Genomic DNA, 27,124 nt, shown 5'->3' on the forward strand with positions numbered 1-27,124 from the left:
AAAAACAGCACGAGAAAAATATGTTTCGTCAAACAACTCCAGCTGTAACATTCGAACTCATAGCTCATCAAAAAAAAATCTTTGTGCCACCTGTCGAACTGATGCGGTTGCTGTCACTGACGTTGCTAATCGAACTGCATCTGCAACTGCAAACTGCATATTGTGGCTAATACAATGTTTGTGCACCGACCAGCCGACTAAGCTCAGCTGATATGGGGCCTCGGGTGGAAGAATCCTTTACTTTGGTGATAAGGATTTTGCAAGAAATCAGCTAATTTTCAATATAAAAACTCACGCTTCGATCTGAATCGGTACACTTTCCATTTTGGTGTTCTGAGGTGAACACAACCGGAATAGCATTTCAGCTTCGGACGTTTAACGAAAATGTTTGTCAAACTACTCGTCCTCGCTTTTGGTATGTACTATCGGGATGGAGTGTTCTAATGCGATCAATCAATCTAACATCATCGTTTTTATCACAATTTTATCGACAGTGGGGATCAGTGCTGCCTATCAGTACGACTACAAAAATGAGTTCTACTACAGCCGACCGGAGAACAAAACTGGCTACGAGTATGGCGCCTGGGAACCGAACCGTGAATACGTCTACAATGTTACTTCCATGACGCTGACGGCTCTGCACGATCTCGACGACCAGTGGACCGGAATTTACTCCCGGGCCCGTTTGGTCCTGCGGCCAAAGGAACCGAATTACGTGGTTGGCTACGTCGAGAACCCTGAGTATGCCGTGATGAACGAGCGTTTGCCTCAAGGATACCGTACTCACTTCCATGAACATAACCTCCAATACAAACCGTGGCCGATGAGCTCCAAGCCGTTCGGAATTCGTTACCACAAGGGATACATCACCGGTTTGTACGTCGAACAAACCATTCCCAACAATGAGGCAAACATCCTGAAGGCTTGGGTCAGCCAGTTCCAGCTGGATACCTATGGATCGAACAAGATCAACTCCAAGTACAACCAGTTCCCGGAGAACAACTCCTTCACCGGAGCCTACAAGGTCATGGAACCATCGGTCACTGGCAATTGCGAAACTTTGTACGATGTCAACGCTGTTCCTGAGTACATGACCCGTTCCTACCCAGAATGGGTTCCACAACCGCAACTCCGTGAGGATGGCCAGTACTACTTTGAAGTTGTAAAGACCATGAACTACGATAACTGCGAGCAACGCATGGGATACCACTATGGCTTCAGCGGCGATAGTGACTTCAAGCCGAACACTAACCAGATGGGAAATTTCGCCTCCAAATCTGCCGTGTCTCGCCTGTTCCTCAGCGGTAGCTGGTACAACTACACCATCCAATCGTCAAGCACCACCAACAAGGTTGTGATCGCTCCGTCCCTGGTCAACCAAGAGAAGGCTATGGTCTACTCTCAGGTCAACGCATCGCTCTACGGAGTGTATCCTTACGAGAAAAACCCACAAGGCCCAGCCGATGACCGTCAGGTGTATGTCGATCTGGTCTACAGCTACAACATGCCCAGCGACAAGAAGAACAGCGTTCGTCCAGGAAACGAAACCGATTCGTCCTCCTCCTCATCATCGTCATCGTCGTCGTCCTCGTCATCATCTTCGTCTTCTTCATCGTCTTCCGACTCATCATCATCTTCATCGTCGGATTCTAACTCGTCAAGCTCTTCGGACTCTTCCAGCTCCAGTTCGGAATCCCAGGAGAACGAAAAACGCAGCCCTGCTGAAAACTACGCCAACAAATTGAAAGAATCGAAGAGCCGACAGCGTCGCGATCTGAATGCCTACAAGGAAAAGCAATATTATCAGGCCTATAAGATGGACCAGTACCGATTGGGTCGCCCAAATGATACCAGCTCGGACTCGAGCAGCTCTGACTCATCATCTTCGTCCAGCTCATCGGAATCCAACGAACATAACCAGGGAAGAAACAACAGCTCATCATCCTCTTCCTCATCGTCTTCTTCGTCGTCGTCATCATCGTCCTCTTCTTCGTCCTCGTCGTCGTCATCATCTTCTTCGTCTTCGTCATCCTCTTCTTCGGAATCGTACTCTGTGGAGAGTGATGAAGCCTACTACCAGCCAGCCCCGGAAAGCTTCAAAGATGCCCCGCAAACTCCATTCTTGCCGTACTACACCGGATACAAGGGATACAGCGTTCAGTATGCTCGCAACTTTGATGCCCCACGTGCCATCTACAAGCTAGTCCAGGAAATTTCTGATGAGCTCCAGAACCCATCGTCGCTCCCGAAATCCAACACCTTGAGCAAATTCAACATCTTGTCTCGTGTCATTCGTACCATGAGCTACCAGGAAATCTACGATGCCGCACAGAAATACTTCGTTTCCCAGAAGGAACGCAAGGAGGGAGACAACAACAGCGAGAAATTCAGCAAACGCGTCGATGCCTGGAATACCTTCCGCGATGCTCTGGCCGAGGCAGGAACTCCACCGGCCTTCAAGGTGATCAAGGAGTACATCGAAGAGAAGAAACTGCGTGGCCCCGAGGCTGCCAGCGTTATCGCAACTCTGCCCCAGTCGATCCGTTACCCAACCGAAGCCCTGATGCATGAATTCTTCCTATTGGTGACCTCTGATACCGTCCAGCACCAGGACAGCCTGAACGTAACGGCCCTTTTCTCGTTCACCAAATTCGTGAACCGTGCTCAGGTCAACAATGCCTCGGCATACAATTACTATCCGGTTTACAGCTTCGGACGTTTGGCTGATTCGGACTACAAAATAGTCGCTCACAAGATCGTACCATGGTTCGCCCATCAAATGCGTGAAGCTGTCAACGAAGGAGATAGCATTCGGATTCAGGTGTACATTCGTGCTCTCGGAAACCTAGGTCATCCGGAAATTTTGAACGTATATGAACCCTATCTGGAAGGAAAGATTCCCGTCAGTAACTTCCAGCGTCTTGCCATGATCGTCGCTTTAGATGAGTTGGTCGAGAACTACCCGAAATTGGCTCGTTCCGTTCTGTACAAGGTATACCAGAACACCGGAGATTTCCATGAGATCCGTAGTGCTGCCGTGTATCTGTTGATGCGCACACAACCACCGGCAGAAATGCTCCAGCGTATGGCCGAGTACACCAACTACGATCCCAGCTCGTACGTGCGTGCTGCTGTGAAATCCGCTCTGGAGTATGCCGCCGAAGCCGATGAATACGATGACGATAACGAATTTGCCGAGAATGCTCAAGCTGCCTACAAACTGTTGAACCCGGATGTTTACAGCCTGCAGTACTCTTCTGCCTACATTCGCGACTACGCCATGGAAAACCTGGATTACTCTTACCGCATGTACATTGCTCAGATTGCCGCTGATGACCATTACTTGCCCAGTGGTTTGTTGTATCATATGCACCAGAACTTCGGAGGTGTCAGACGTTACAGCACTTTCTACTACCTGGTTTCGAGCATGGAGAGCTTCGTTGATCTTCTGGACAAGCAGTACGATACCGCCAGCATCCAGGATGACTACAAGTCTGCTGATTACTACTACAAGTATTACAAACAGTACCCGAACAAGAAGAGTGAATATTTCGATAAGTACTACAAATCTCATGGACCGCAGAGCGATTACTACCAGAAGTACAACAAGAACGAATTCAGCGAAAAGGATCCCCAGAAATGGTCGACCACTCGCATTGCCAAGCTGTTGAACATTGACCCAGAGGAAGCCCAGGAGTTGGAGGGACAATTTTTGATGAAGATTTTCAACGGAGAATATTTCTACGCATTCAACAATCAATCGATTGAGAACTTCCCACGTAGACTGAAGGAGTTCGCCGAAGACCTGGAAGATGGTTACACCTTTAACATCACCAAGTTCTACCAGCAGCAAGCCGTTACTCTAGCATTTCCATTGGCATCTGGTTTCCCATTCGTGTACACCCTGAAGACGCCAACCGTTGTCAAGGTTGAAACCGAAGCTACCGTCGAAACGCATCCGGCCATCTACAAGAAGGCTGCCGGATACCCAGAGAATGAAAATGATGAATACTTCCACTGGCCACGTGTTGTCAACGGATCGATTGACGCCAATCTACTGTATCACCGTTTGGTTGATGCCAAGGTTGGATTTATCACTCCGTTCGACCATCAACGTTACATCGCCGGTTACCAGCAAAAGTTCCAAGGATATCTGCCGTTCAGTATGGATTTCGATTTTGATTTCGAGAATGACGAATACGAATTCGAGTACGAGTTCCTCGAACCAAAGGAAGACCACTTGCTGTTCCATTTCAGCTCTTGGCCATACACTGGATACAAGGACATCTCGGAAATTCGCCCGATCGCTGAAAGTCCGAATGCCCGAATTGTGCACGATGAAGAACAGACGACTAAAACTTTCGAGAGCACCGTTGGAGACAAAATGACCGGTTACGCTTTGCGCTTCTATGCCAAGTACGATACTGATTTCTTCAACTATGGACGTTTCTATGAAATGTTGCAAGACTACGATTACGCCTCGGCTCTATGGTATCCGTTTGCGGCCCAGACTTACCACTACCATCAGTTCAATGTCTACTACGATGCACAGCGTAGCGCTGCCAAGTCCATGAAGTTCGCCTATCACTACAAGGAGGGTGATTTCGATCAGGACTTCCAGGAGTCCGATGCCAAACACCCGAAGGGACGTCATGCATACGCTGGATACTACAACGAAAACAACTACGCTCAACCCTTTGACTACACCCCAGGTAGCCACCGTCGCCAGGAACAGTTCATCAAGAATGCCGCTGCCGGAATCAGAAACAGTGATGTTGCCGTTTACGATTTTGGATTTACGTTCGAAGGTCATCAACAGAAGAGCGAGTACGTGTTTACGGCTGCTTACGCCGATAGCCCAGTCGACGAGAAGTCCCGCTTCTTGTTCTTCTTCTCGGGCAGTCCCTACAGCCAATCGAACCAATTCTTCGGTGTCCCATACAAGGGCAAACAGTTCCAGATGTGCTTCTCGGCCCAGAACGAGTTCCCGAATGTACCAAAACTGAACTTCATCAACGCTTTGAACTACGATGCCAGCTCATCGATGCGCTACGAATTCGCTTATGGTGAACGTTGCCAGGGTGGAGCTCAGATCTCCATGAAGGGTGAAATGTCCCAATCGGATGAATACCGCCATTACCTACGCATTTCCGATGTCGGTCAGCGTTGCAAGCAGCAAATGGACAACGGATATTACCAACTGCAAGAATGTGAAAACGCTACCCGCCAGGCTAACTATCTGGATCAGTATCAATTCAACTTTGAGCTCAAGAATGTCGACTCCTACGCCAAGAACTGGACCTACTACTTGGCTGACTACTTCCAATACCATACCTATCCTTACTTCACCCCGAACTACTACTACAAGGGCAAGAGCAACCAGTATCAGTTCAACTTCGAGATGGCTCCCTACGGCGATTACTACAATGCTTCGTTCTACGCTCCAGACTATGCCTTCGAAATCGAGAACTACCCGATGGAAAATTACTACGCTCGTTACTTCTTTGCTGTTCATCCCGATATGGATTATTACGAACGTGTTGCTTCCTATGCCTACCGCGGAGATTACCAACGTAATACAGTTAGCGACTAACGTTGTAACCGGTGCTAATTGTTTCGTTTTTTTTCCTTCTTCTAGCTTCCTGCGCTGTATCTGCCAAATACATCGATACCTTCGATGGATATACCTACGAATACGAAATGGGAGAGTGCTGGCATGCCGTGTTGCACACTGTGAAGCCTGACTACGACTACTACGCTCAGCAGTCCCACTTCCAGAATGCCGACAGCGAGTACCGCTTCAAGAATGGATTCGACGAGGATGAACAGGTTACCATCTTGGCCCGCTCCGGACCCAACAAGGAACTGTACTTCAAGGTTGTACTCGGACAGTACAAACAGAACGACTACAACATCGACATAATCCCGAACGGTGCTGAGTTGCCGTTTGTCTACATCAATGGCAAGCCCCAGCAGATCCACGAGAAATACGCCGTTGAATTGTACACCAACGATCAGAATGATCAACCCTTCTTCCGTGCCTACGCTCGTCCTGGCAAGGAGTTGGAGATCAGCATCCGCGATGACGATATTAAGATTGCCTACGATGGCTACCGTGCCCGGATCTACGCCGACCAATCGTACTACAACGATTTCGTTGGTCTGTGCGGAACCAACAATGGCGAATACTACGATGACTTCGTTTCACCCAACCAGTGCTACATGAATAAGCCGGAATACTTCGCCGCTTCGTACGCCATCACTGGCCAGAACTGCTCCGGACCTGCCCAAGCTTACAACATTGCCTACCAGCAGGAATCTCAGGAACAATGCTACAAGCAGGAATACTACTACGGAAACATCATCAGCGAACAGGAAGCCGGACGTAAGCGTTACCGTTATTACAACCACTACGTCAACGATGATAGCTCATCGTCTTCCTCGTCCTCCTCGTCATCGTCGTCTTCCTCGTCCTCCTCGTCATCATCGTCTTCCTCGTCATCGGAATCCGGCTCGAACTCCGACTCTAACAGCTCTTCTAGCTCCTCGGAGGAAAAGGAATACCAGCCCCACCAGCAGCGTCACACCGTGAAGGAATGCGAACTGCAGCACCAGCACCAGATCATCGAACAGGGTGACCAGATCTGTTTCACCTTGCGTCCGCTGCCGGCCTGCGCCTCACAGTGCTCCGCTTCCGATAAGAGCCCGAAATACGTCGATGTGCACTGCCGCGACGCCAGCGATAGTGCCGCTCAGCTGTTCAAGAAACAGATTGCCCGCGGTGTCAACGTGGACCTGAGCGCCAAGACCGTTTCGAAGACCGTCAAGTTCAACCTGCCGAAGAGCTGCGTCTACAATGCCGCATAAGCTCTGATGACCCGGAAACAATATTTATAATCTTAATAACAGCATTGCAAAATGGATTGTTTATCCAGCAAAAAAAAAATAAAGTACTTTTCAACTAATTTTTTTAACTGTTTTCTCAATCACTTCTGAAACATAAACTCAAAGTGCAAAACATCGAATAACCGATCAAGGCCAACCTGGATGTGCGCCACTCGTGTCTACTTCAAAACAAAAAAGAAAAAACAAAACCAGTAGCCCCAGCAGCGTCAATTGACTGCGGTTAACACGTTGAGGATGTTGGCTCCGGAGGACAATTGGATGCATTTATCCGTTGATTTGGTTCATAACATACGTTCTTGTTCATAACTGTCAGCGAATTGATTGCCGACGGAAATCATCTTGACTCAATTAAGACGATGTTGTGCAAAAGTTGATCTACAGCTTTTGTTCGGTTTGAATAGCCGACGGATGAACTTGAACTCGACTCCAGTGACGAGTGCCGACCGCGGCAGGTATTTGGGGATGGTGCGATGCGGTGTTCTATTTTTAAAATTTTCGGCTTTTCTCCGATTCTGTTTACTAATTGGAAAAGCTTGTATATTATTAGTATTACTGACATGTTTCGCTGCTCAGTGAGTCAAGTTGATGTCAAAGGAAAAGAGCTAAATGGAAAGAAAATACTATTTCAAATATTTTTTACATTTCGTCTTCGACTCATCAGTGCAGTTAGTTTTACTAACATTTTTGGTGTTTATTTTTTTTTAATTCGAGAAAACACTCAATTTTCACATTATTTTTGTAGGAAAACAAACAACAACAAGCCGTCCCAACAAACTGAGCGAGTATTTCGTCCAATTTGCCACTCAAAAATGCTCAATTTTTAGCAATAGACTACAACAATTGTGAAACAATTTAATATAAACACTTCTATAAAAATTTAAATTACTAAATTTGACTCATTATGTAAAATTCCATAAAAATTTCCGACCGTTTTTCTAATTACGCAACAGAATATGAAAAGGAAAGCAAAACAAATGAAACCTCTAATGTGTCATTGTTCTTCGATGAAGCTCTAATGTCGAATTGTCGAATCGTAGTAAACGATTGAATTTGAAGTTTACTGTAATTTCATAGCACAACGTGGGAGGGCGACACGGCGCTTCACCATGGAGATATAGACTCAAACATTTTTTTCGGTAACTTGGATTTAACCGCCAGCCATTTGCTTTTGACTGAATTGCACTAACCGAAACAAAGTCGTAATAATTTCATTACATTTCTGTGAAGGACAAACCCGTGTTGGGATTCGCTGGTACTTGGTGGAATTTCGTATTCAAAACCTGTGCTGCGAAAAATGTTGTTGGCAATCGATAATAACTGCGAGCAATTAACAGAATCGATAAAATTTTGCTGAATTGTTTAGTCGCGTCTACGTGTAGTCAAGTCACTTATCTTGTCTTGAAAGTTGTCGGTTTCACAACAATTACTGTGAAACATATCGTAGACCACACCCAAATTCGTTAGATATTTCAGTTCGAATCTACAGTGACTTTTCAAGTTGTTTGTTTGTTACGGGGTTACATACCTTTTGGCGCGAGTGAAACATGATTTTCATTTCGATGAATCAAAGATTATCAAATAGTGCATGCCGACGACACGACCTGTCACTCGCCTTTCAGAACTGTATCGTAAATTTAGATATCTCTCAGTAATTTGTATTGTCAAAATGAAACCGCATGTAAAAAAATTGAAACTGGCAACACAAGTTGATAAATTATTGACTTGGAATAACAGTTACCATAACCTTTATATTATAACTTGAAACTGACCTGAAGCGCTTTATACTGATTGCCAAAGAGAAGTAAATGTTTTTATATCTCAAATTTTCTCCTCTAATAACTTCTATTCTTTTCGTTCAGGTGACACATTTCGATCGTAGCGGACATTGTGACGACACCACTCACAGCTGAATTAGACACGTTGTGTGTTAATAGTTCGGAGCAAACCCACGAGGAGGACCTGGAAATAACACAACGAGCTGCACTGCTGTTCCTACATAATGTTCGGCGAATTTATTTCTTTTTGGAAGGATTCAATCAACAATCTTCGAATAACTGGAGCTAGTAGTTAACAACAAATGTGTAACACTGAACACAAAGTGTTAGTCGTTGATGTCAATCGGGACGGATCACTGATTGAGTCCTTCCACTACGATGGGTGGAGTTTCATTCGAAATACCGAAGCGAGTAGTGCCTTAAGACGCTCCTGGACGACGACAATCCGCAGATTTCGTATGCAAAGTTTCCACCTAATGCAAAGTATATTTGGCGGTAATATTTGTTGACACATTGAAGCTGTGAGACTATTGTAATGATAAATGTTTCGGTTGATTTATACTTTTGTTGATGCATGGATTGTTTCAATGAAATTCCGAAAATGGAGTTCTTTTGAATGTAATTCTGCTTCGTACCATTATTTCTCATCACATTGTTAACGACATTATCAGACGTTTGCGTGAAGCAATTCGCCGAAAAGGACCAAATTTGTGGGAAAACAATTTGTAGAACCCGAACCGAATACCATTCAGTAACCACCGAATTCACCTGATTTGACCCCCTGCAACTTTTTCCCATTCGGTCGACTCAAGAAATCGTTCCGTGGAACGAGTTTAAGCATCCGAGATGAGATTATGAAAAAATCGCAGATGACTCTGATGGCCACATCGAAAACTGAACATAAAAAATGTTTCGTGGATTGGATCAAACACTGGAATAAGTGTCAGTGCAGTCGATGGGGAGCACTTTAAAGGGGGCAATGTTGATTTGGATGAAAAATCTTGGATTTTTAATTTTCTGAATAAATTCCGGGAGCTTTTTGATCAAGTTAGTATATTTACAAATATTCCGTGTTGTTTACAGGGTGCTTCGGTATATTTGACGTTTGAAATGTTTAGTAATCTTGACAGCTTTGCTATTTTTGGATCACCAATATATTTGGCGAGCAAATTCTTACCGAAAATTTTGCAGTACGCCGCACTGTTGAAATTACGGCAAAAAAGCACAGAAACCTGAAACGACGGGTGATTTTTTTTTCGCTGGTATCTTTTTGACAACACTGTCAAACTTGTTCCGTTTGGTCTAAAATTTAATGATTAATCGACTTACGAACGAACAACGCTTGCAAACTATTGAATTGTACCCAGGCTTCCCAAATGTACCGCCGCGCGACATTATTATTGAGGATGTCATGCTACTCTTTCCATGACAGCCTTGTGATAGGTTTCATCACGACAGCCCTTAGACAAATAGTTCTGTACAGCCAACGTTGCCGTCATTCACTTCGTTCGACAGTTCATTCCATCGTAAGACATTTTGTCATGGTCCACGACAGCCGAAGAAGCATGAAGTTCTCGCTGTTGCGACAGTAAGCTTCGGGTATCAGTCACTGCGTTGTTTCTGTCGAGAGCAAAATATTACTCTCCCTTGACCAGGTCTGCGACAGTAACCGGTGCGGTTCAAATTTGTTGCTCTTGGTTTGCTATGAAGATTCGAGGCAAGCATGTGGGTTTTAGTTTTGCCTTTGGTGATTGCTTTGCGCAGCGGTTGATCATTGCGCATAGCAATCACCGTTGGTAGGGCATTGATAACAATATAATTGATAATTAATAATATACGAAACTCCTAATACGAAACGGATTGAAGAACGGACTTTGGTTTTAATGAAAGTTAATTTTTATATTTTGGTCGATCTTCTATGAATTGATAGATCGATTAATTAAAGAGCAATGTTTTTTAATAGCTGAGTCAGTTCGGCGTGCTCCTTTCAGGCAGTTTGCGGTCGGTTTGTGGGCTGTAACATTCATAGTGTATGCGCGTACTGATGTGCGTGGAGCATTATTTTCATCCTCTTTATCTCTTCCTTCAGGATAGTAAAGGCGCAATCGTTCCTTATATAAGAGTGTAAAAGCCAATTGAATCAGATTTTAGATTTATATGTTAACGGTAAATAAATGTTCGTAGCGAAAGATATGTTCAAATCAAAGATTCCGTATTCGATACTCGTTAGCGTTAGCTTTGCAGTCGACTTGTAAGTCTACGGGATTTTTGCATGGCCAGTGCTGCAATACTACGGACACTAAGAATTCTTTCAAGTCAGGAATGAAACATACAAAACCTGGCTCGTTAAGTTCGTTATACGTTGAACCACCAATCGAATAAAAACCTTGAGTGAAAAATTTGGAGTCGGAATTTGCAAGGCAAAAATCATCCAGAAACATCTTATTTTCAGGTACCGTACAACAAAGCTTTGAATGCAAAAACTGAATGAAAAATTCCGGTTCTTCAAAAAAATATGTTTCCAAGCGTGGAATGCAGCATGGTTGCCCGTAACAGATTCGAATGTTTATTTTGTTTTATTTAGAAAAAAAGTTTTAATTCCCCAAGTTATGTAATAATGTCTTTCTTGAGTAATGTGGTCTCAAGCTTTCCATACATATCAAGTTCTCTTCTATATATGAATAGTATGGTGTTTCTATTACCCTGGAATATATTCCAAAAAAAAATCGGATATAGTACGGTTACTTATATGATATAGGGTTGTGCTGATAATCTGCTGAATCATTTTCTTCCTGTTATGCATAGAATTATCTTATTTCCAGAAACAGCATATTAACTATTACATTATTTTGGTCATAGCTACCAGAAGTTCGCGACTTTTACACACGTTGAAACTGTCACTTTACATTGTAAAATTTAAAACTCGGTTAAAGCGTATCTTTCATCAAGTAGAAGCTTGTGTCAGTATATTTTGAATTCTTTAACTTAATGTCGTTGTTTACCACAAAACTTGCTATAAAAGTAACTGAGGCCCAAATTTATATCTACAGTTAAAAGGACAATTTCATGTAAACTTCTAGAAGTATCTCAATCATTTCCTTTATATGCTTTTACGCTCAATCCAATTTTGGAAATGTAGATGTTGCAATCACGAGCCGCACGCAGAAGAAGATGCGGTGCATTGAAATTTCAAACAGCACATCCAGTTTATATGCGCTCGCTACAATTCTCGTACACATTTTTCGTTTTCTGTTTGAGTCGACTCTCACGCCCTCACGGAAAAGGAAAGTTATTCGTGAATAGCAAAGCGAACTATTGAATTTAATTCGGATCCGACTTCCGCAGTTAAAAGTCTAATAATGTCGAAAATTTTCTAAAATCTAATTGCCTTAGTAGCTTGTGTCTGCATTTAAAAAAAATCAAACGTTTGGAACTATAAATATTGTAACTAAATAGTCAAACTTTCTGAGAGCCGAGTTCTTTGCACATATTTAACAGTTTTCTTTCTAAAAAGAAATTATGTTCTGAAAAATGTAGGTGTAAATCCCCGGTGAACAATTAAGTTTGAAACCGGGAATAAATAAAAGATATAATGAAAATAATAATAATAATAATAATAATAATAATAATAATAATAATAATAATAATAATAATAATAATAATAATAATAATAATAATAATAATAATAATAATAATGATAATAATAATAATAATATTGTAGCAGTCATTTCCGACCCTAAGAAACTCATTGTTTTAGTTATCCTAGGAGAAACAGAATTTAAGAGCTGTATATGACACGAATTTGTCTTTCATTTATTTAAAATTCAAAAATTAAATTTTTAAATTCCCAGTTTTGGTACTGATCATCCCTTAATTTCGAAACAAGAAGTCGAATATGGATGAAACTAAATGGAAGGCTTTTAATTAAATGATTTGCGATGATTAAATGATTTGCGATGAAAATTTCTTCTTAACTTTTCTTCACATAAACAACCATCTGTTGAACTACTTTTTATCTGAGAGCTCCCCCAATCAACTTCATGGTTGCGGACCCTGTATTTGTGTAGATGGTACTAAAAGATCTACCACCTCAACGAAAAAGAGCTCAATTACAAGGTCCGGGGAGTACTTAGAAACTTGCAATGAGAGCAAAGGGAAAGTCAATTTAAGCCGCAATGAAGCTATATTAATAGGCACTGAATTCCATAAAAAAACTTATAAACTTATTTTTCTAGTTTTGTGATATTTATGAAAACAAAAGAGGTTTATTGAAGATCTGTTCTCAAAGGTAGTAACAAATTAAGAACTCAACGTTTTTTATATTCTCATTCCTTCAACTGCTGGCAAAACCTATGTGAATGTTAAATGAACAACTAAATTTAAGCTATTTTAAATAAATTTAAGCTATTAGTTGATTGATTCCTATGTGGAAAAGAACAATTGAGAATACTAAATTTGTAACAAAGTTTGGGGTAAACCAAAAAATTTGATGCTTTTGGGAAAAATAATGGTTTCATTATATTTTTCTTTTTAAAACACTTTTAGCGAAAATCTGAAAGCACATGTTCACATATAAACATAAAAGTTGCCCATTCAATTTTATGGTCGAAAACTATTCAAAGTGCACCAAACATCTTATTTGGGTTCAGAGTATCATATTCTATAGTTTCAACGAAATCGGTGAGGCACGGGTACCAAAGTGTGCCGACTATTGGTGGAGTAACGTTAAATACACTACATAATTAATTAGTTGTGAAAAGTAGCTACGATTCGATCCAAAAATCAAACGTCATTATTCAGAATAAGGGTGCATAAGACATTTTCGGAGTATTGTTAATGAATGGAAGTGTATCTGTTTCTTTAGGAATAAGAAGGAAGCAGTAAGGATCAATACTTTAGAAATTCATATATACATATGAGCCGTTACACAAAACTCAGTGTTTATCTTTTAATATTCGTTAGTTATTAAAATTCATTGCCTTCGCCGACAGTATATATAAATCTAAAACAATTTCTTTATTTCACAATGGTATTGTAATGAAACGTTACTAAAGTTTCCTGCAAAGGTAATCCCAACAACGCAATCGTATGTACTAGTACCATTTCATTGAGGCAGCCGAAATAGTGCGAGCGCACTATGACCCACGGCTCGTCTCCAGAAACAGCCGGTTCATTGCTTCAAGAGACATTGATGAGACAGCCGGCTTGCGACAGCCCTTCGTAACAGTAATGCCCTTAAAATCAAAGGATGTCTTCGATTTTCAAAGGCTGTCTCCGTAACATTTTATGCGAATGAGCGAACAGAAAGAAACAGGATACAAACAGCCCGTTCGGTTTGACTACTCTCCGGATAGAATACTCTCATCAATCTGGCGAGTACAAACTGTCTCAGTGACAGCATTCATTTAGGCATGCGAGCGCTGTTGCCATTACAGTTCGGCGTATGCTTCACACATATTGTAGACTGGGCTTTCGACTTTGCGCTCCGACAGTTCATGCTATCTCGTGGCGGATGTCATTGAAAAGCAGTACTGCTGGGAAGCCTGATTGTACCATCAAAATTCATGCTCGGTTAAGAGAGTGCCTCGCGCATTTCTTCATATTTATGGGCATTTTGGTCGGCCTACTGAGGGAGCATTGATGAATACGCAAGAGCTACTAATGCATTCCAAAAAAAGTCACCGTTTAGTCACCATGGCATCATCGGGCCGTACTTCTTCAAAGGTGACGATGGGCGAAACGTTATGGTAAATGGCGAGGACTATCGTGCGATGATTGACGATTTTTCCCCAAAATGGAAGAATTGAACATGCTTAACATGTGATTTCAACATGACGGTGCCACATCCCACACGGAACACGAAACAATGGGCAAATTGAAAGCTGCCTTCGGTGAACATTTTGTCTTGCGTTTTGGCCCGTCAATTGGCCGCACAGATCGTGTGATTAAACGCCTTTGAACTATTTCTTGTGGGGCCATGTCTATAAGGATAAACCAGCAACGATTGACGCATATTAGAAGTGTGTATTGACTATAGCTTACAAAACTGGATTTCTGGTGAATTTCCTTAACCTTTTCGCAGAGAAAAAAATTATGAAAATAATCAAATCTGTGTTTCATGCAACGATTTTTTTTTTTGAGTTAGACAATTAGTTTTTCTCAGTGGATTAGAGTTTTTCAAGCGATATTTTGATGAAAATAATAAAGATTTTACTTGTGTGTTTCTGTCAATTTCTTGATTAACCATTTCACAGTAAATACAATTTAAAAAATTTGTTTCAAACGAACGAATCTAATTCTTTCACGAAACGTTTGGAAGAAGGTGTAAGATTGTGGTTAATACCACGTTGGTTTCGTAAACATTGTACGAATAGTGAAAAATCAACCGGATTTATAAATATACCCTGTAGCACGTTTGTTAGCTTCAGTCTATGATAATTCCAGGGTTGTTCCGGTAGCGCGGATATCGCGGTTTTCGCGGATTTCGCGATTTTCGCGGATTTAGCGCGGTTTCTGCTAAGCTTTTGATGTTATCGCGCGGATTTCGCGCGAATTTTGAAAAAAACATCATTCCACATTTGCGAATTATACTTCAAATCTGGAGAATACGGTGGATGAGGGAGCAATTCGAAGCCCAATTCGTTCAATTTCAGCATGGTTTTCATCGACTTGTGACACGGTGCATTGTCTTGATGAAACAAAACTTTGTTCTTCTTCAAATGAGGCCGTTTTTTTTAAATTTCGTCCTTCAAACGCTCTAATAACGCTATATAATAGTCACTGTTGATGGTTTTTCCCTTTTCAAGGTAGTCGATGAAAATTATACCATGCGAATCCCAAAATACAGACGCCATAACCTTACCGGCCGATTGTTGAGTCTTTCCACGCTTTGGGTTCGGTTCATCGCGTGCAGTCCACTCAGCTGACTGTCGATTGGACTCCGGAGTGAAGTGATGGAGCCATGTTTCGTCCATTGTTATATATCGACGAAAAAAATCGGTTTTATTTCGATATAACAGCTCCAAACACTGCTCAGAATCATCAATTCGTTGTTGTTTTTGATCGATTGTGAGCTCACGCGGCACTCATTTTGCACAAAGCTTTCTCATATCCAAATATTCGTGAATAATATGTCCAACACGTTCCTTTGATATCTTTAGGGTGTCAGCTATCTCGATCAACTTCACTTTACAGTCATTGAAAATCATTTTGTGGATTTTTTTCACGTTTTCATCGGTAACAGCCTCTTTTGGACGTCCACTGCGTTCATCGTCGCACCGAATATGACCAGTACGAAATTTTGCAAACCACTTACGAATTGTTGCTTCGCCCGGTGCGGAGTCTGGATAACACTCATCAAGCCATTTTTTGGTATCGGCGGCACTTTTTTTCATCAACACACGAAATTCCTTTTTTTCCATTTTTTCACAATAACAAAAGTAGCTTCATTCAAAATGCAACATCTCACAAACTAATAATCAGACAGCTGTCAAATTTATACACGTATCTTTTGAAGGTTGGTACTAACTGAAAATGGTATGGATTTAATTCTAGTGGCGCCCTCTCATAGAAACGATACGAGCTTTTCAGCCGATCTGTTAGTTACTCTGACTACATATCTGAGACTCAGATTGGATCCATGCCAAAGCTTGCAACTTCCCCTGCTGCGTTCGACGAAATCGATCATCAATCATAACATCACGATCTCTAAGTTAAGTAGAGTGGGATTAAACGGTTAATTTTTAATTGGCTTCGATCATATCTAACTGGTAATGAAATGATAGTGAAAATAGGAGCTTGTACAACATCACCATGTTCTGTTACATCTGGAGTTCCTCAAGGAAGTCACCTTGGACCGTTTATAATTTTATTGTATCTCAACGATCTAAATTTTTCGATCAAGTGCAGGAAACTATCGTTCGCCGATGACTTTCATATTTAAAATGGTTTAAATGCTTTAAATGTTCCGTCATCTCTTTCATAGCAAAAAGTCTGTATTCAAGTTCGACTATAACATTCCACAAACTTCTCGAACGCGCATAGTCTTTTAAGGACTCGGTTGTTCTGGAAACCAGCACATAGAGCTTGCCATTGTTACAATTTTTGACATTCGACGTCGTAGTTTTCCTATTTGTTTTCTTCGGATTCCCTATGTTAGAACTAATTATGGATATAACAAGCCCATTGCTAGCATGTGCCGCATATTTAACAAATGTTTCAATTCTTTCGACTCTCATTTATCACGTAATATTATCAAGAAATCGTTTACCATGTTACTGTCTCATTAAATTTAGTTACTATAGAAGCGCTTGATTTAAGGAAATGTATCATTTGAATAATTTTGATCTATGAATGTAGAAGATTAGAAGGTTTTATGCCTGCTGGAGAACAAGTTTGGCAGAAACTAATTTCAGTGGGCTTTTCTAAATAAAAGAATAAAAGATAAGGAGGAAAAGAAAGACATTCAGAGTAAAATCTGACAACGACAGAAGGCACTATTATAATTGAAACTGAAATTAAAACGAGTGAATCAGATCATTCTGATGTGGTCTACCTTAAAATTCTTCTTACCAAGAAAAACATTTCCGAGCCGAGCAAAACGATGTCGAAGCTAAAAAAAAAATCTTCGGTGAAATCTGTTAAACTTCTTTCAAAATCACAATTGTAAGCATTTTTATTTCTACTGTAACATTTTCCGTACATCAGAGAGTATTAATTAAAGATCAAGAGTAAACCAAGTTAACTTGTGTTGGTAATTTGTATATTACGTACTTTTTATTTGGCTATTTGTCATAGATCTACGTATTCATATATGCAGTGCAACGAGTTTATCAAAGTGACTTGCAGGATTGAGTTTCAAACAATCTTTTTTAACAATAATGTATTCTCAAATGAATGTTAAGCCTGACATTTTGTATGAAATATCAGCTCTGAACAATTTTTCACCAACGTTTGATGGAAAATTGGTTACATTTTATGAATGTAGATTTTAATTCCTTAATAAAAAAGTTAGCAACACTGCTTCATTTGTGTTAGATTTCGCAACACAAAATAAACAAAACTAAATATTTTCTGTTACAAAAGCAATTTTCCGGAAAAATAAATAGTTTCACGACAGCATTCTATATCCATTGCCTTTCACGTGTTGAGTTAAAAGTTTCTATTTTCCTGGTTTACTTATAAAAGGTACGTAAATCTTTACATCGCAATAATTTCTGCAAGAGAAAATCCATATATGTGTTTGTTGCTAATCAAATGTGTTAGTGGAAGCAAGCTGAAACTGAAATAATTTTTCACGAGCAGTTTTAAGGAAAACGGAAGAGTTTTAGACTAAGACTTTTCTTGAATTGCAATTTCAAGCTGAATGAACTTATTGGTTTATTTTTCAACCATATGGAAGATTTTCTGATAAAAATCAGGAAAAGAAGCGCCGGAATATGTTTTTACGCACACATTGTTGACATTACTCATACGTTTGCAAAGAGTTTTGCTCCTTAACTAAGGACATCGAAAAAGATGGAGAATAAAAATGAAGTCGTTTTCTTGGGGTTTCTCGAAGTGACGTGTTGTATGCGGAATTATTTATTGTGTTCATATGACAAACTTATGCAGATTTTTAAATTATATTGAAGTGAATTTTCAAGTACTGCGGAAAGTATCATCTGCATAAAAATAGTTGTCTAATGCTTCGCTCGAATATCGCGCGTTCTAGTTTTCGACTTCGCGCGGATTTCGCACGTTTTGATTTTTCGTAACAACCCTGTAATTCATGAACGGAGACACATCGAGTGCGCAAACCGCAGACGGAACTACACCCGGTATTATTCAACTTCAGTCAATGGCGAATATGAGGTTCTGTTCATCAAGACTAAACGCAGAAAAACAACAACTAGTTCTTCTGTGAGTATATTTGCTTTGACGTTAGCAATGTGAGTTTCACTTCGAACAAGAGCGATTGGGTCATCTAGCTACGTTTGCATTGGAGCAAAATACAACGGAAAGTGGACAACGATGGGGAACATTACAGAAAATCAATCGTTCTAATAACTCTAAATGTTATCTAAAGAACTATGAAGATTCCTTTTTTCCAAATCAAAGTTAAGAATCATCAGTTCAGTGCCAATCTAGAAAAATATGATTAGCTTTGTTCGCGAAATTCGCACCAAACGAATGCAAATAAAGCCCGCATTTGGCATTTGAGAAAAATGCTCCGAACAGTGTTTAATTTCGTAGAGAACTCCCCAAGTTGGTCCTTCTGAAAGCCAGAAATGAATCCCGTACAATCTCAAAGTTAAGTAGACTGGAATTTAACGGAATTTAACATTCGCTGTAACCTCTGGAGTTCTTAAAGAAAGTCACTTTGGGACTGTTTAGTCAGTTTCGACTATAATATTTCACAAATTATTCTGCAACGTTCTTTTTCTATGAAGGACCCTGGACCAAATTCCACAAAAGAAATGTAATGCTAAGACTTATGCTTATATTTAAATAAAATGTACCATTTGGATGATTGTGATCTGTTGGTGCAAAAGAAGAGGAGGTTTTATACCTTTTGGAGAGCAAGTTTTACAGAAACTAACTCTACCCTACTCCAAATAAACAAACAAACAAAAATGATTTACTTGATTGTTATCTACAATTCATTCATAATTTCGTTAAGACAAATTTTCGGAATAATTTCGGATCCGAAAATGAAATAATCTCACAATTTCAGTCCAGTCTTGAGACCCTAACTGTTAAAATTTACTTTGGAGAGGGTTTTTCGGATAACCGTCATACATAGGAACCACGGGGCATGAAAACTATGTAGATATATGTGATGTGACCAGTTTTTAGTATGGATTAGTATATACTGAAAAAATCTCCAAAATGTTTCTTTAACTAAGTTCAGAATAAAATTTAAGAACAAAAAATGTAACAAAAAAATCTATGAGATTCATTCAAACATTTTTGTGAATTTTATATGACTATCTTATTGATATCCGAAGTAAAATATTTCGCCTCTTTATCATAAGCAAAACTTATGGAATACATTTAGTATCCCTAGGTCTGAGAGTCACATTTCATTCCTATGACTTTCGGAGATGGTTTTGTCCGAGTCTCTAGGCCTACTACGATTCCAATTTCTACGTGAATATTTCATAAAGTCACATAAACCAATGTAAGTTGCATTTTGTTTGCTATCTGTGAAACACAGTGCACCTGTTTTGATTGCCCGACTGCCCGTAAAATGCACGAATCGAGCAAAACACTCCACCAGTGTTCTCAATGAAAAACGACATTAGTAAATATTCGTGCAGAATATAAGTGAATATTTCCATTTTTTGAAAAGTATCAGATATACAACGAATATTTGTATAATAACGCAGATATAATTGAAAAAGAAAATAAACAAAGAGAATCTGCCAATTGCTTTTAAGCCCTTCTGAAATGTTTACGTCAAATTATTCGTGAACGAAAATGCATTTGATGGCGATCCATAAAGCGGTTTACTGGGAGCATTTATGTTCGTATTACTCATCAATTTTTTTAATTGTTTCATAGTACAGTTAACAATATTAACAGATAACAACCTGAACCTCTAGCTTACCGATAAATGTCTCACTCATTGTCACGACTCGTCACAACCTGTCAAAACTATATTCGTACATTTTGAAGGAGAAAGCAGACGCCAGGGACTACGAAAATAGATTGATTCGTAAGCAAAAATAGAATTGACACTTACAAGCGAGGAAATCTTGAACGTCTTTCTTAACCTTTCACAGGTTGACTGAAAATAACTCGAATGTCCGCTGACGTTTAAGTTCTCAAACCATCAATCAACAAGTCTATTATCGGAATAGAATCGAAATTTTGACAAGAAAATGCTGAACGAAAGCCACCAGAAATGGATGCGTTGGGAACGGTAGCCGCTTTAGTGTTTTTTCCGGAAAAAAAATCGAAGACTAGACTGGACGACAGAATTGAAAATGCCATTGCATCAGAGTGGTCAACAATTAAACTGAAATAAATCTAGTTATGCAAATATTAAACAATTTCGTGTAGTTTGTTTCCAAACAACGCGATTTTCAATTCCGCTGATTGCAGTCATATTAACATTAAATTTAGTCGCCGAAATATAAATCTATTTCTAGCGCACCAAAATATAATCAATTACCGGCGTAGACTGTGTTACCTTTCCCTCCCAGGCACACCCACCGCGGAGCAAAAACCATGAATCGATCGTGAGAATTGTTTACACTAATCTGACAGATATATTTTATCACACAAAAGAAACCGAAAATGTCCGAAAACAAAAAAAAATCATTCGGTCTGCTTCATCCCGGTCGGCACCGACATGCAAAAACCGGGCAAAGTTTGTTCAACTTATCTTCAACTTGATCACAATCCGCCACCATCATTAGCCGGTTTGGTTGACCTTGGACCAAAAAAAAAAAATAGATTGAACAAAATCCCATTTGCAGCCAACCGAAAGGAAGAACTATCATATTTCATAATTTGCTGCAGAACTCCTTTCTGCAGCGCAAAACCAAAGATTTCCAGCTTAGATTGCATTTGAACGGTGGCTGGATTATTCGTTTTGAAAAATGCGTCCAATCCGAATTTGGTTACGGTTTCCCGATTAACCACGGCGGTTTCGGCGATAACTACACTAAGAGGCTTGCAATGCAGCACAGATGAAATCCGTTTGAATACCGAAATTAAGTGATTGCTTGTCATATTAAGTAGCTGGCAACCGGCGAGGACCACACTGCAGAAGTATAGCATTCGTGCAAAAAGGGATCAGTCGTTTTTGGATAAGGATCCTGGAAAAGGAGGGGGATAAATAACCGTCTGCGTTCGTTGATCCGTGAAGAATTCGAACGTCTGTAACTTCGTTGAAGTATTTTGTCTGCATAAGACTGTTGCACGGTGTTCTAAATTTTCGGAGAATACAGCAATTTTGAAGCTGACCACGTTGGGTTTTCAACGTAGATCTCCATCTGTCGAAACATTTCGAAATCTAAATTATTCTTATCCATATCAATAGCTCAAACATTCTGAAGGGATTATTTTTTGAAACGATTTTGAGGCAGAGATCGACATTACATTCTCGCGTTACCAACTGGGTAGATATTAAGCCTGTGAACCATTTCGCGGTTAATTTGAACTTTTGGTTCAAATTTGACACTTGAGTGGTTATTTTGTATCGAGTAGTTGAATTTAACTAAACCTGCGGTCGATTTCAAAGTTTGACAGATGGAAAGTTATTTGGGTTTATTTTGCACTGGAAATAATTTTGACTAAAGAATTGATGTTAGAATTTTCTTTGCAAGATTTTTTTCAGTGTCGGAAAATAACCATCGATCTATCAAAAATAACCATGCTTTCGAGCAGGGTGTCAGATATCGAGTGTCAGATATCAACCAAAAGTTAATATTAACCACGAAATGGTTCACAGCCTAAGAAGTGGATCAGGGTCATTTCGCCGAAAGCCGTTTCGCTGAAAGTCATTTCGCCGAAAGGGTTATTTCGCCGAATGACATTTCGCCGAATGGGTCACTTCGCCGAATGCCATTTCGCCGAAAGCCATTTCGCCGAAAGGGTCATTTCGCCGAATCCTGAAATCGTCTTGAAATCGTAATTAGAATTGATTTAAATTAAATATAAACGAAAGATGATAGCGTTAACGCCCGTTTTGTTAACCTACCATTGTACTTCTTGAATAATAATTGATTGTTGTACTCTTGAATAAAGATTGATTCATGAACCTCAGAAAGTAGTTCCCAAGAAAACTTGTTGACTATTAGCTAGTAAGCATCAAAGCAATTGCATGGGTGTATCTACTAGGCAAATATAGGTGGTATTTTCCGTTTATTAAGTGAAAATGAAAAAATACTAATGCGGCTACGCCACATCGTTTTGGTTCCTGTGCTGTCCGACCCCGCTACCGCTCGTTCAGACCTAACTAAAGCAAAGAAACCTAGCTTTGAGTAGACCGGGCAAACGAGGCGGTTACAGGTTTGTATGCAAGAGGCCGCCGCTTCCGACGGCGGGTCGGCGGCCGACTCAGCTGGCGTCGGCTCGGCGGCTTTGTGCCGCCGAGCCATCTTGGCTTTCAAAATGTCACGTATTGAAAAGGAAGTGAAAATTAAGGTTCTGGGCACATGGTTTGGAATTCATCATGCCAGTGTGAAAACCATCATTAATAAGTTTGGGGAACGTTATTCTTTGGATGAGCTACCACGAAGAGGCCGAAAACCCGGTTCTTCCAACCCGAAACTGGACCAGAAAGTGGTATCTCTAATCATGAAGAACAAATCAATGTCAATACGTGATTTGGCCAAAAAAGCAGGAACGAGTGTCGGAATGATCCAGCGTATCACGAGACGAAATTATTTTAAGACCTACAAGAAGCCGAAAATCTCGAAACAAAGTGTAGAACAGAAGAAGCGAGCAGCAACAAGGGCCCGGAAATTGTATTCGCGTCTTTTGCAGAGTCCGGATGCATGCGTTTTGATGGACGATGAGACTTATGTAAAGGAGTACTCAAAAACCCTGCCACGTCCACAATACTTTACAGTCGTCGTTGAGGAGGATGTGAGCGATACGGACAGATCGATTCAAGTGGAGAAAATCGGTCGAATGGTACAGGTATGGCAAGCAATATGTTCCTGTGGTTTGAAGTCAACCATTTTTACACTACCGGAACTATAAATGCAGAAATATATCAATCTGAGTGTCTCCAGAAGAGATTGCTGCCTTTATATAAGTAGCATAGTATATCTCCATTGTTTTGGCCGGATTTAGCATCGGGGTCATCGAGAAGTGGCGGCAGTATTTCGACGAGCGCCTCAATGGCGATGTGGCGAAATACGAAAGTAGCGGCGTGGTAACGAACTTGGGAACGCGTGCGGAGGACGCTAGACTGCCGGTCCCAGACCTCCAAGAAGTCGAGGAGGTGGTAAGCCGGTTGAAAAATAATAAGGCCGCTGGCGTTGACCAACTACCAAGAGAGTTACTAAAACACGGTGGTAATGCACTAGTGAAAGCACTGCACTGGGTCGTTACCAAGATCTGGGAGGACGCGATTTTACCGGAGGAATTGATGGAAGGAATCGTGTGTCCAATCTACAAAAAGGACGATAAGCTGGATAGCTGCTATTACCGCGCGATAACTCTGCTGAACGCCGCCTACAAGGTATTCTTATGCCTTCAACTTTCACCCATTGCAAACGAATTCGTGGGACAATATCAGGCAGGATTTATGGGCGAACGTGTTACCACGGACCAAGTGTTCGCCATCTGCCAGGTGTTGCAAAAGTGCCGCGAATACAATGTGCCCACATATCACTTATTCATCGATTTCAAAACAGCCTACGACACAATCGATCGAGAACAGCTATGGCAGATCATGCACGAATACAGTTTCCCGGACAAACTGATTCGATTGGTCTAGGCTACGATGGATCGAGTGATGTGCGTTGTTCGAGTGACGGGGATAAACTCGAGTCCCTTCGAAACTCGCAGAGGGCTGTCCGGGAATCCGTAGCCTTTCGTGTCTGCTATTCAACATTGCTTTGGAGGGTGTGATAAGAAAAGGGTGTTGTGTATTGTGAGTTGCTACAACCAGGTGATACTATAACGGGCAATCGATATAGGCTGCAATTGATGCGTTTGAGCCGTGCATTACAAGAAGTACGGTCAGAATACAAACAAAAAATGATCAAGTAATTCTCCTGCATGACAATGCTCGGACTCATGTCGCAAAAGTCGTAAATAAATATTTGTAAGCGCTCAAGTGAGACGTTTTACCCACCGTATCCTCCTGACATTGCTCCATCTGATTACTGATTGTTCCGCCGGATGCAGCACGATCTGGCAGGTCATCAGTTTACTTCTTTCGCAGAAATCGAAAATTAGTTTCAAACGTGGATCACCTCAGAGATGGAATTCGAAATTTGCCTTAGAGATGGGAAAAAGTGGAAACTAGCGATGAACGATACTTTGATTAATCTTCAATTTGTATTTTATTTTGAAACAAATCCATTTTTGTCCCAAAAAAACGGACCGAATTAATTTGTACTCTCAATATAAAGCCTATTGTGTGATGTTTTGTATCAATTTGCAATATGCTCAGCACTTACCCCAAGTGACATCTATTGGCGAATGGCGAAGTGAAATTGTACAAATTACAGATTGATTGAATAAATAGTTTTACATAGCGTCGATAATGTTTAACTTTGCCGAGTTTGTCAGACAATTTTGTTTCCTAATTTCAAAATTTATGCATCATACAAAAGCTAAGAATCCGGTACAATATATCTTTTTTTCTGCCTTTACTACAAAACCAATTTCCAAGGTCAAACGGGATTTGTTGCGGCTCTTTCGTACCATTCCACTATTACATAATGCATACCGGTCGACTAAACAAAATAGGAATATATCGCAACCAACGCAAATTGAATCTATTCCGAAGCTGCCCGGCATAAATGTAAATGTTCTTCGGTGCAAAAAAAAACATTAACCTATTAAAATTCCAAATCAACATCGATTAAAACGCCTGATAAACCCATTCTGGAAATCTGGTTTTTGGTTCTGGGAACGGTTTGAGCCGTCTCTCGCGCAAACCGGCCGTTGCGTGGGTGGTCCGCTGATAGAGTCATTGAAGTCTAGCATTAGCCACAAATCGTGCAGAACATCAATCCAATCCATTAGGTCTGAACCTACTCCTGGCCATACATCAAACAGGTGTAGCAATCCGGCAACGGAGATTGGTATGCAGATTTTTAAATTGGGAATCGTTTAACACCTTCCCTCTGCTCTGCTGGGTCGTCATCGTGTGCGGGTGGTAGCAGATTTCAAGTTCTGTCGACTGTCGCTTTCGATTGATGGGTCATTTGCTTAAGTGACGTGGGCAGAACGGTTCTGAATAATCTGAGAGCGACCCCACGCTGCTTGCCGCGGCCGATGCGAGTGCTTTTGTGCTGGTTTGTTAGGAAGTCATTAATTAGCGCTCTTCATATGTAGGCTTAGAATCACTGGCATAGCATGGGTTTTCATTTAGAGGGTACCGATCCTCGGCGATGATTCACGAACTACGAAACCGTCCGTCCTTCCTTCCTAGCAAGCACACTCGGAGGTTGCAAATTTGGGGCACGCAGTCGGTGTTTGGACAGATTGTCCATAAAGTAGAAATGTAGGTCTTGGCACGCGGTCTGCAAAATGTTCACTCCACGGTATTATCAACAAACTCAGCGGTTGCAAATTGCATAATCCAGCGGCAAGCCTCACATAATCACCGACTGGCCACATGCAGATTACCCCGGCTTGTTCCAAACGAACGGCTGCGCGCGTTGCATTTCGCTACTTATAAACAAACAACCACTTTTTTTCACTCTTTCCCTCTCTCTCTCGCTTCATTTGATCGGTTTTATTTTTGGAGCACAATTTCCAAGTGTTCAAAATTACCACTTGTTCGTGCTGTTGTTAGGGCAATGTTTTCTCGAAATAGTCCTCCGCGTTTGGTTTGGCTGGATCATTGGCACGTGGTTCTTCCACAGGGACTAAGAATAGCGGTTTGAAACAATCAATATAATTTACTCGCGAACGCCGAAAGCAATCCCAGCAGATGTTTCACCCGTTCGGAATGCAATTGGTTAGTGAGTAATCGACAGAAAGGTATTCTTGGTGAAATACGATGTTGACAAGTTCATTTAGCGTTCCCGCTAATCAATCCAACTATACATACTACAACTTTATCTAAGCATAATGGTCGTAGTTTCTTTTCAAAAGAGTTTCTTCGTTTTCGTTTCTTGAAGTTTATAGGGTTGCCATCTGCATGGGACTCGTTAAGAATTAAATTTCGAACAATCGTAAAATATTCATTCGAAATTCGAAGAAGCTACGTTGAAAATGTTATTGAAGATTGATGGAAAAATCAAAGAAAACTCGTTCAAAATTTCATAATCATTTACTCATTATTACAAATTCGTAAAAATATGAATGAAACATACACACAGACATTTTCCGATCTCGTTGAGCTGAGTGGAATGGTATATAACACTTGGGGTCTCTGGAGCTCCGATCAAAAACAGTTTTCCCAACAATTCGATTATCTTTCTAAAGAGAAAGACAAAAGCAGTCATATGAATTTTAGATAACATTGAGTTAAAACATAGAGAAATTCATAGAAATCAGCCTAAGAGAAAAACAGAAAGTAAATTCTTAAGAAATTCATTGAAAATTTATGAAAAATTCATAAAGAAATTTTTCCAAACCTTATTCGAAAACTTATTGAAGATTCCTAGAAGAAAAGTCCACCGGAAGTTCATTCGAAATTCTTTAAAAATTATCGAAAAATTGATAGGAAAAAATTCATGAAATCACTAATTCATGAAAAATTCAAAAGAAGTTCCAAGAACATACATATGAAATTCATTGAAAATTTATAAAACATTCAC

At 40.6% G+C, this 27,124-nt stretch overlaps 2 protein-coding genes across 3 annotated transcripts in view; one reads left to right on the plus strand and one right to left on the minus strand.

Moving 5' to 3' along the window:
* Positions 1–27,124, minus strand: part of LOC131429877 (A disintegrin and metalloproteinase with thrombospondin motifs 9) — a 589,623-nt gene that overhangs the window by 165,387 nt on the left and 397,112 nt on the right. The window lies entirely within an intron of this gene.
* On the plus strand, positions 189–6,945 carry LOC131429875 (vitellogenin-A1-like). Its single transcript, XM_058594310.1, has 2 exons — positions 189–5,573; positions 5,639–6,945. The coding sequence occupies exons 1-2, from the start codon at positions 431–433 to the stop codon at positions 6,865–6,867; spliced, it is 6,372 nt and encodes a 2,123-aa protein (XP_058450293.1). The 5' UTR covers positions 189–430; the 3' UTR covers positions 6,868–6,945.

The sequence above is a fragment of the Malaya genurostris genome, chromosome 2 (genome assembly GCF_030247185.1).
Source record: "Malaya genurostris strain Urasoe2022 chromosome 2, Malgen_1.1, whole genome shotgun sequence".
In the NCBI taxonomy this organism is placed as follows: domain Eukaryota; kingdom Metazoa; phylum Arthropoda; class Insecta; order Diptera; family Culicidae; genus Malaya; species Malaya genurostris.

Excerpts from the sequence above, each read along its gene's own strand:
- LOC131429875 (XM_058594310.1), top strand. The coding sequence starts at position 431 with ATGGAGTGTTCTAATGCGATCAATCAATCTAACATCATCGTTTTTATC. Across the intron at positions 5,574-5,638 it reads CTACCGCGGAGATTACCAAC|CTTCCTGCGCTGTATCTGCC; the intron begins GTAATACAGTTA and ends TCCTTCTTCTAG.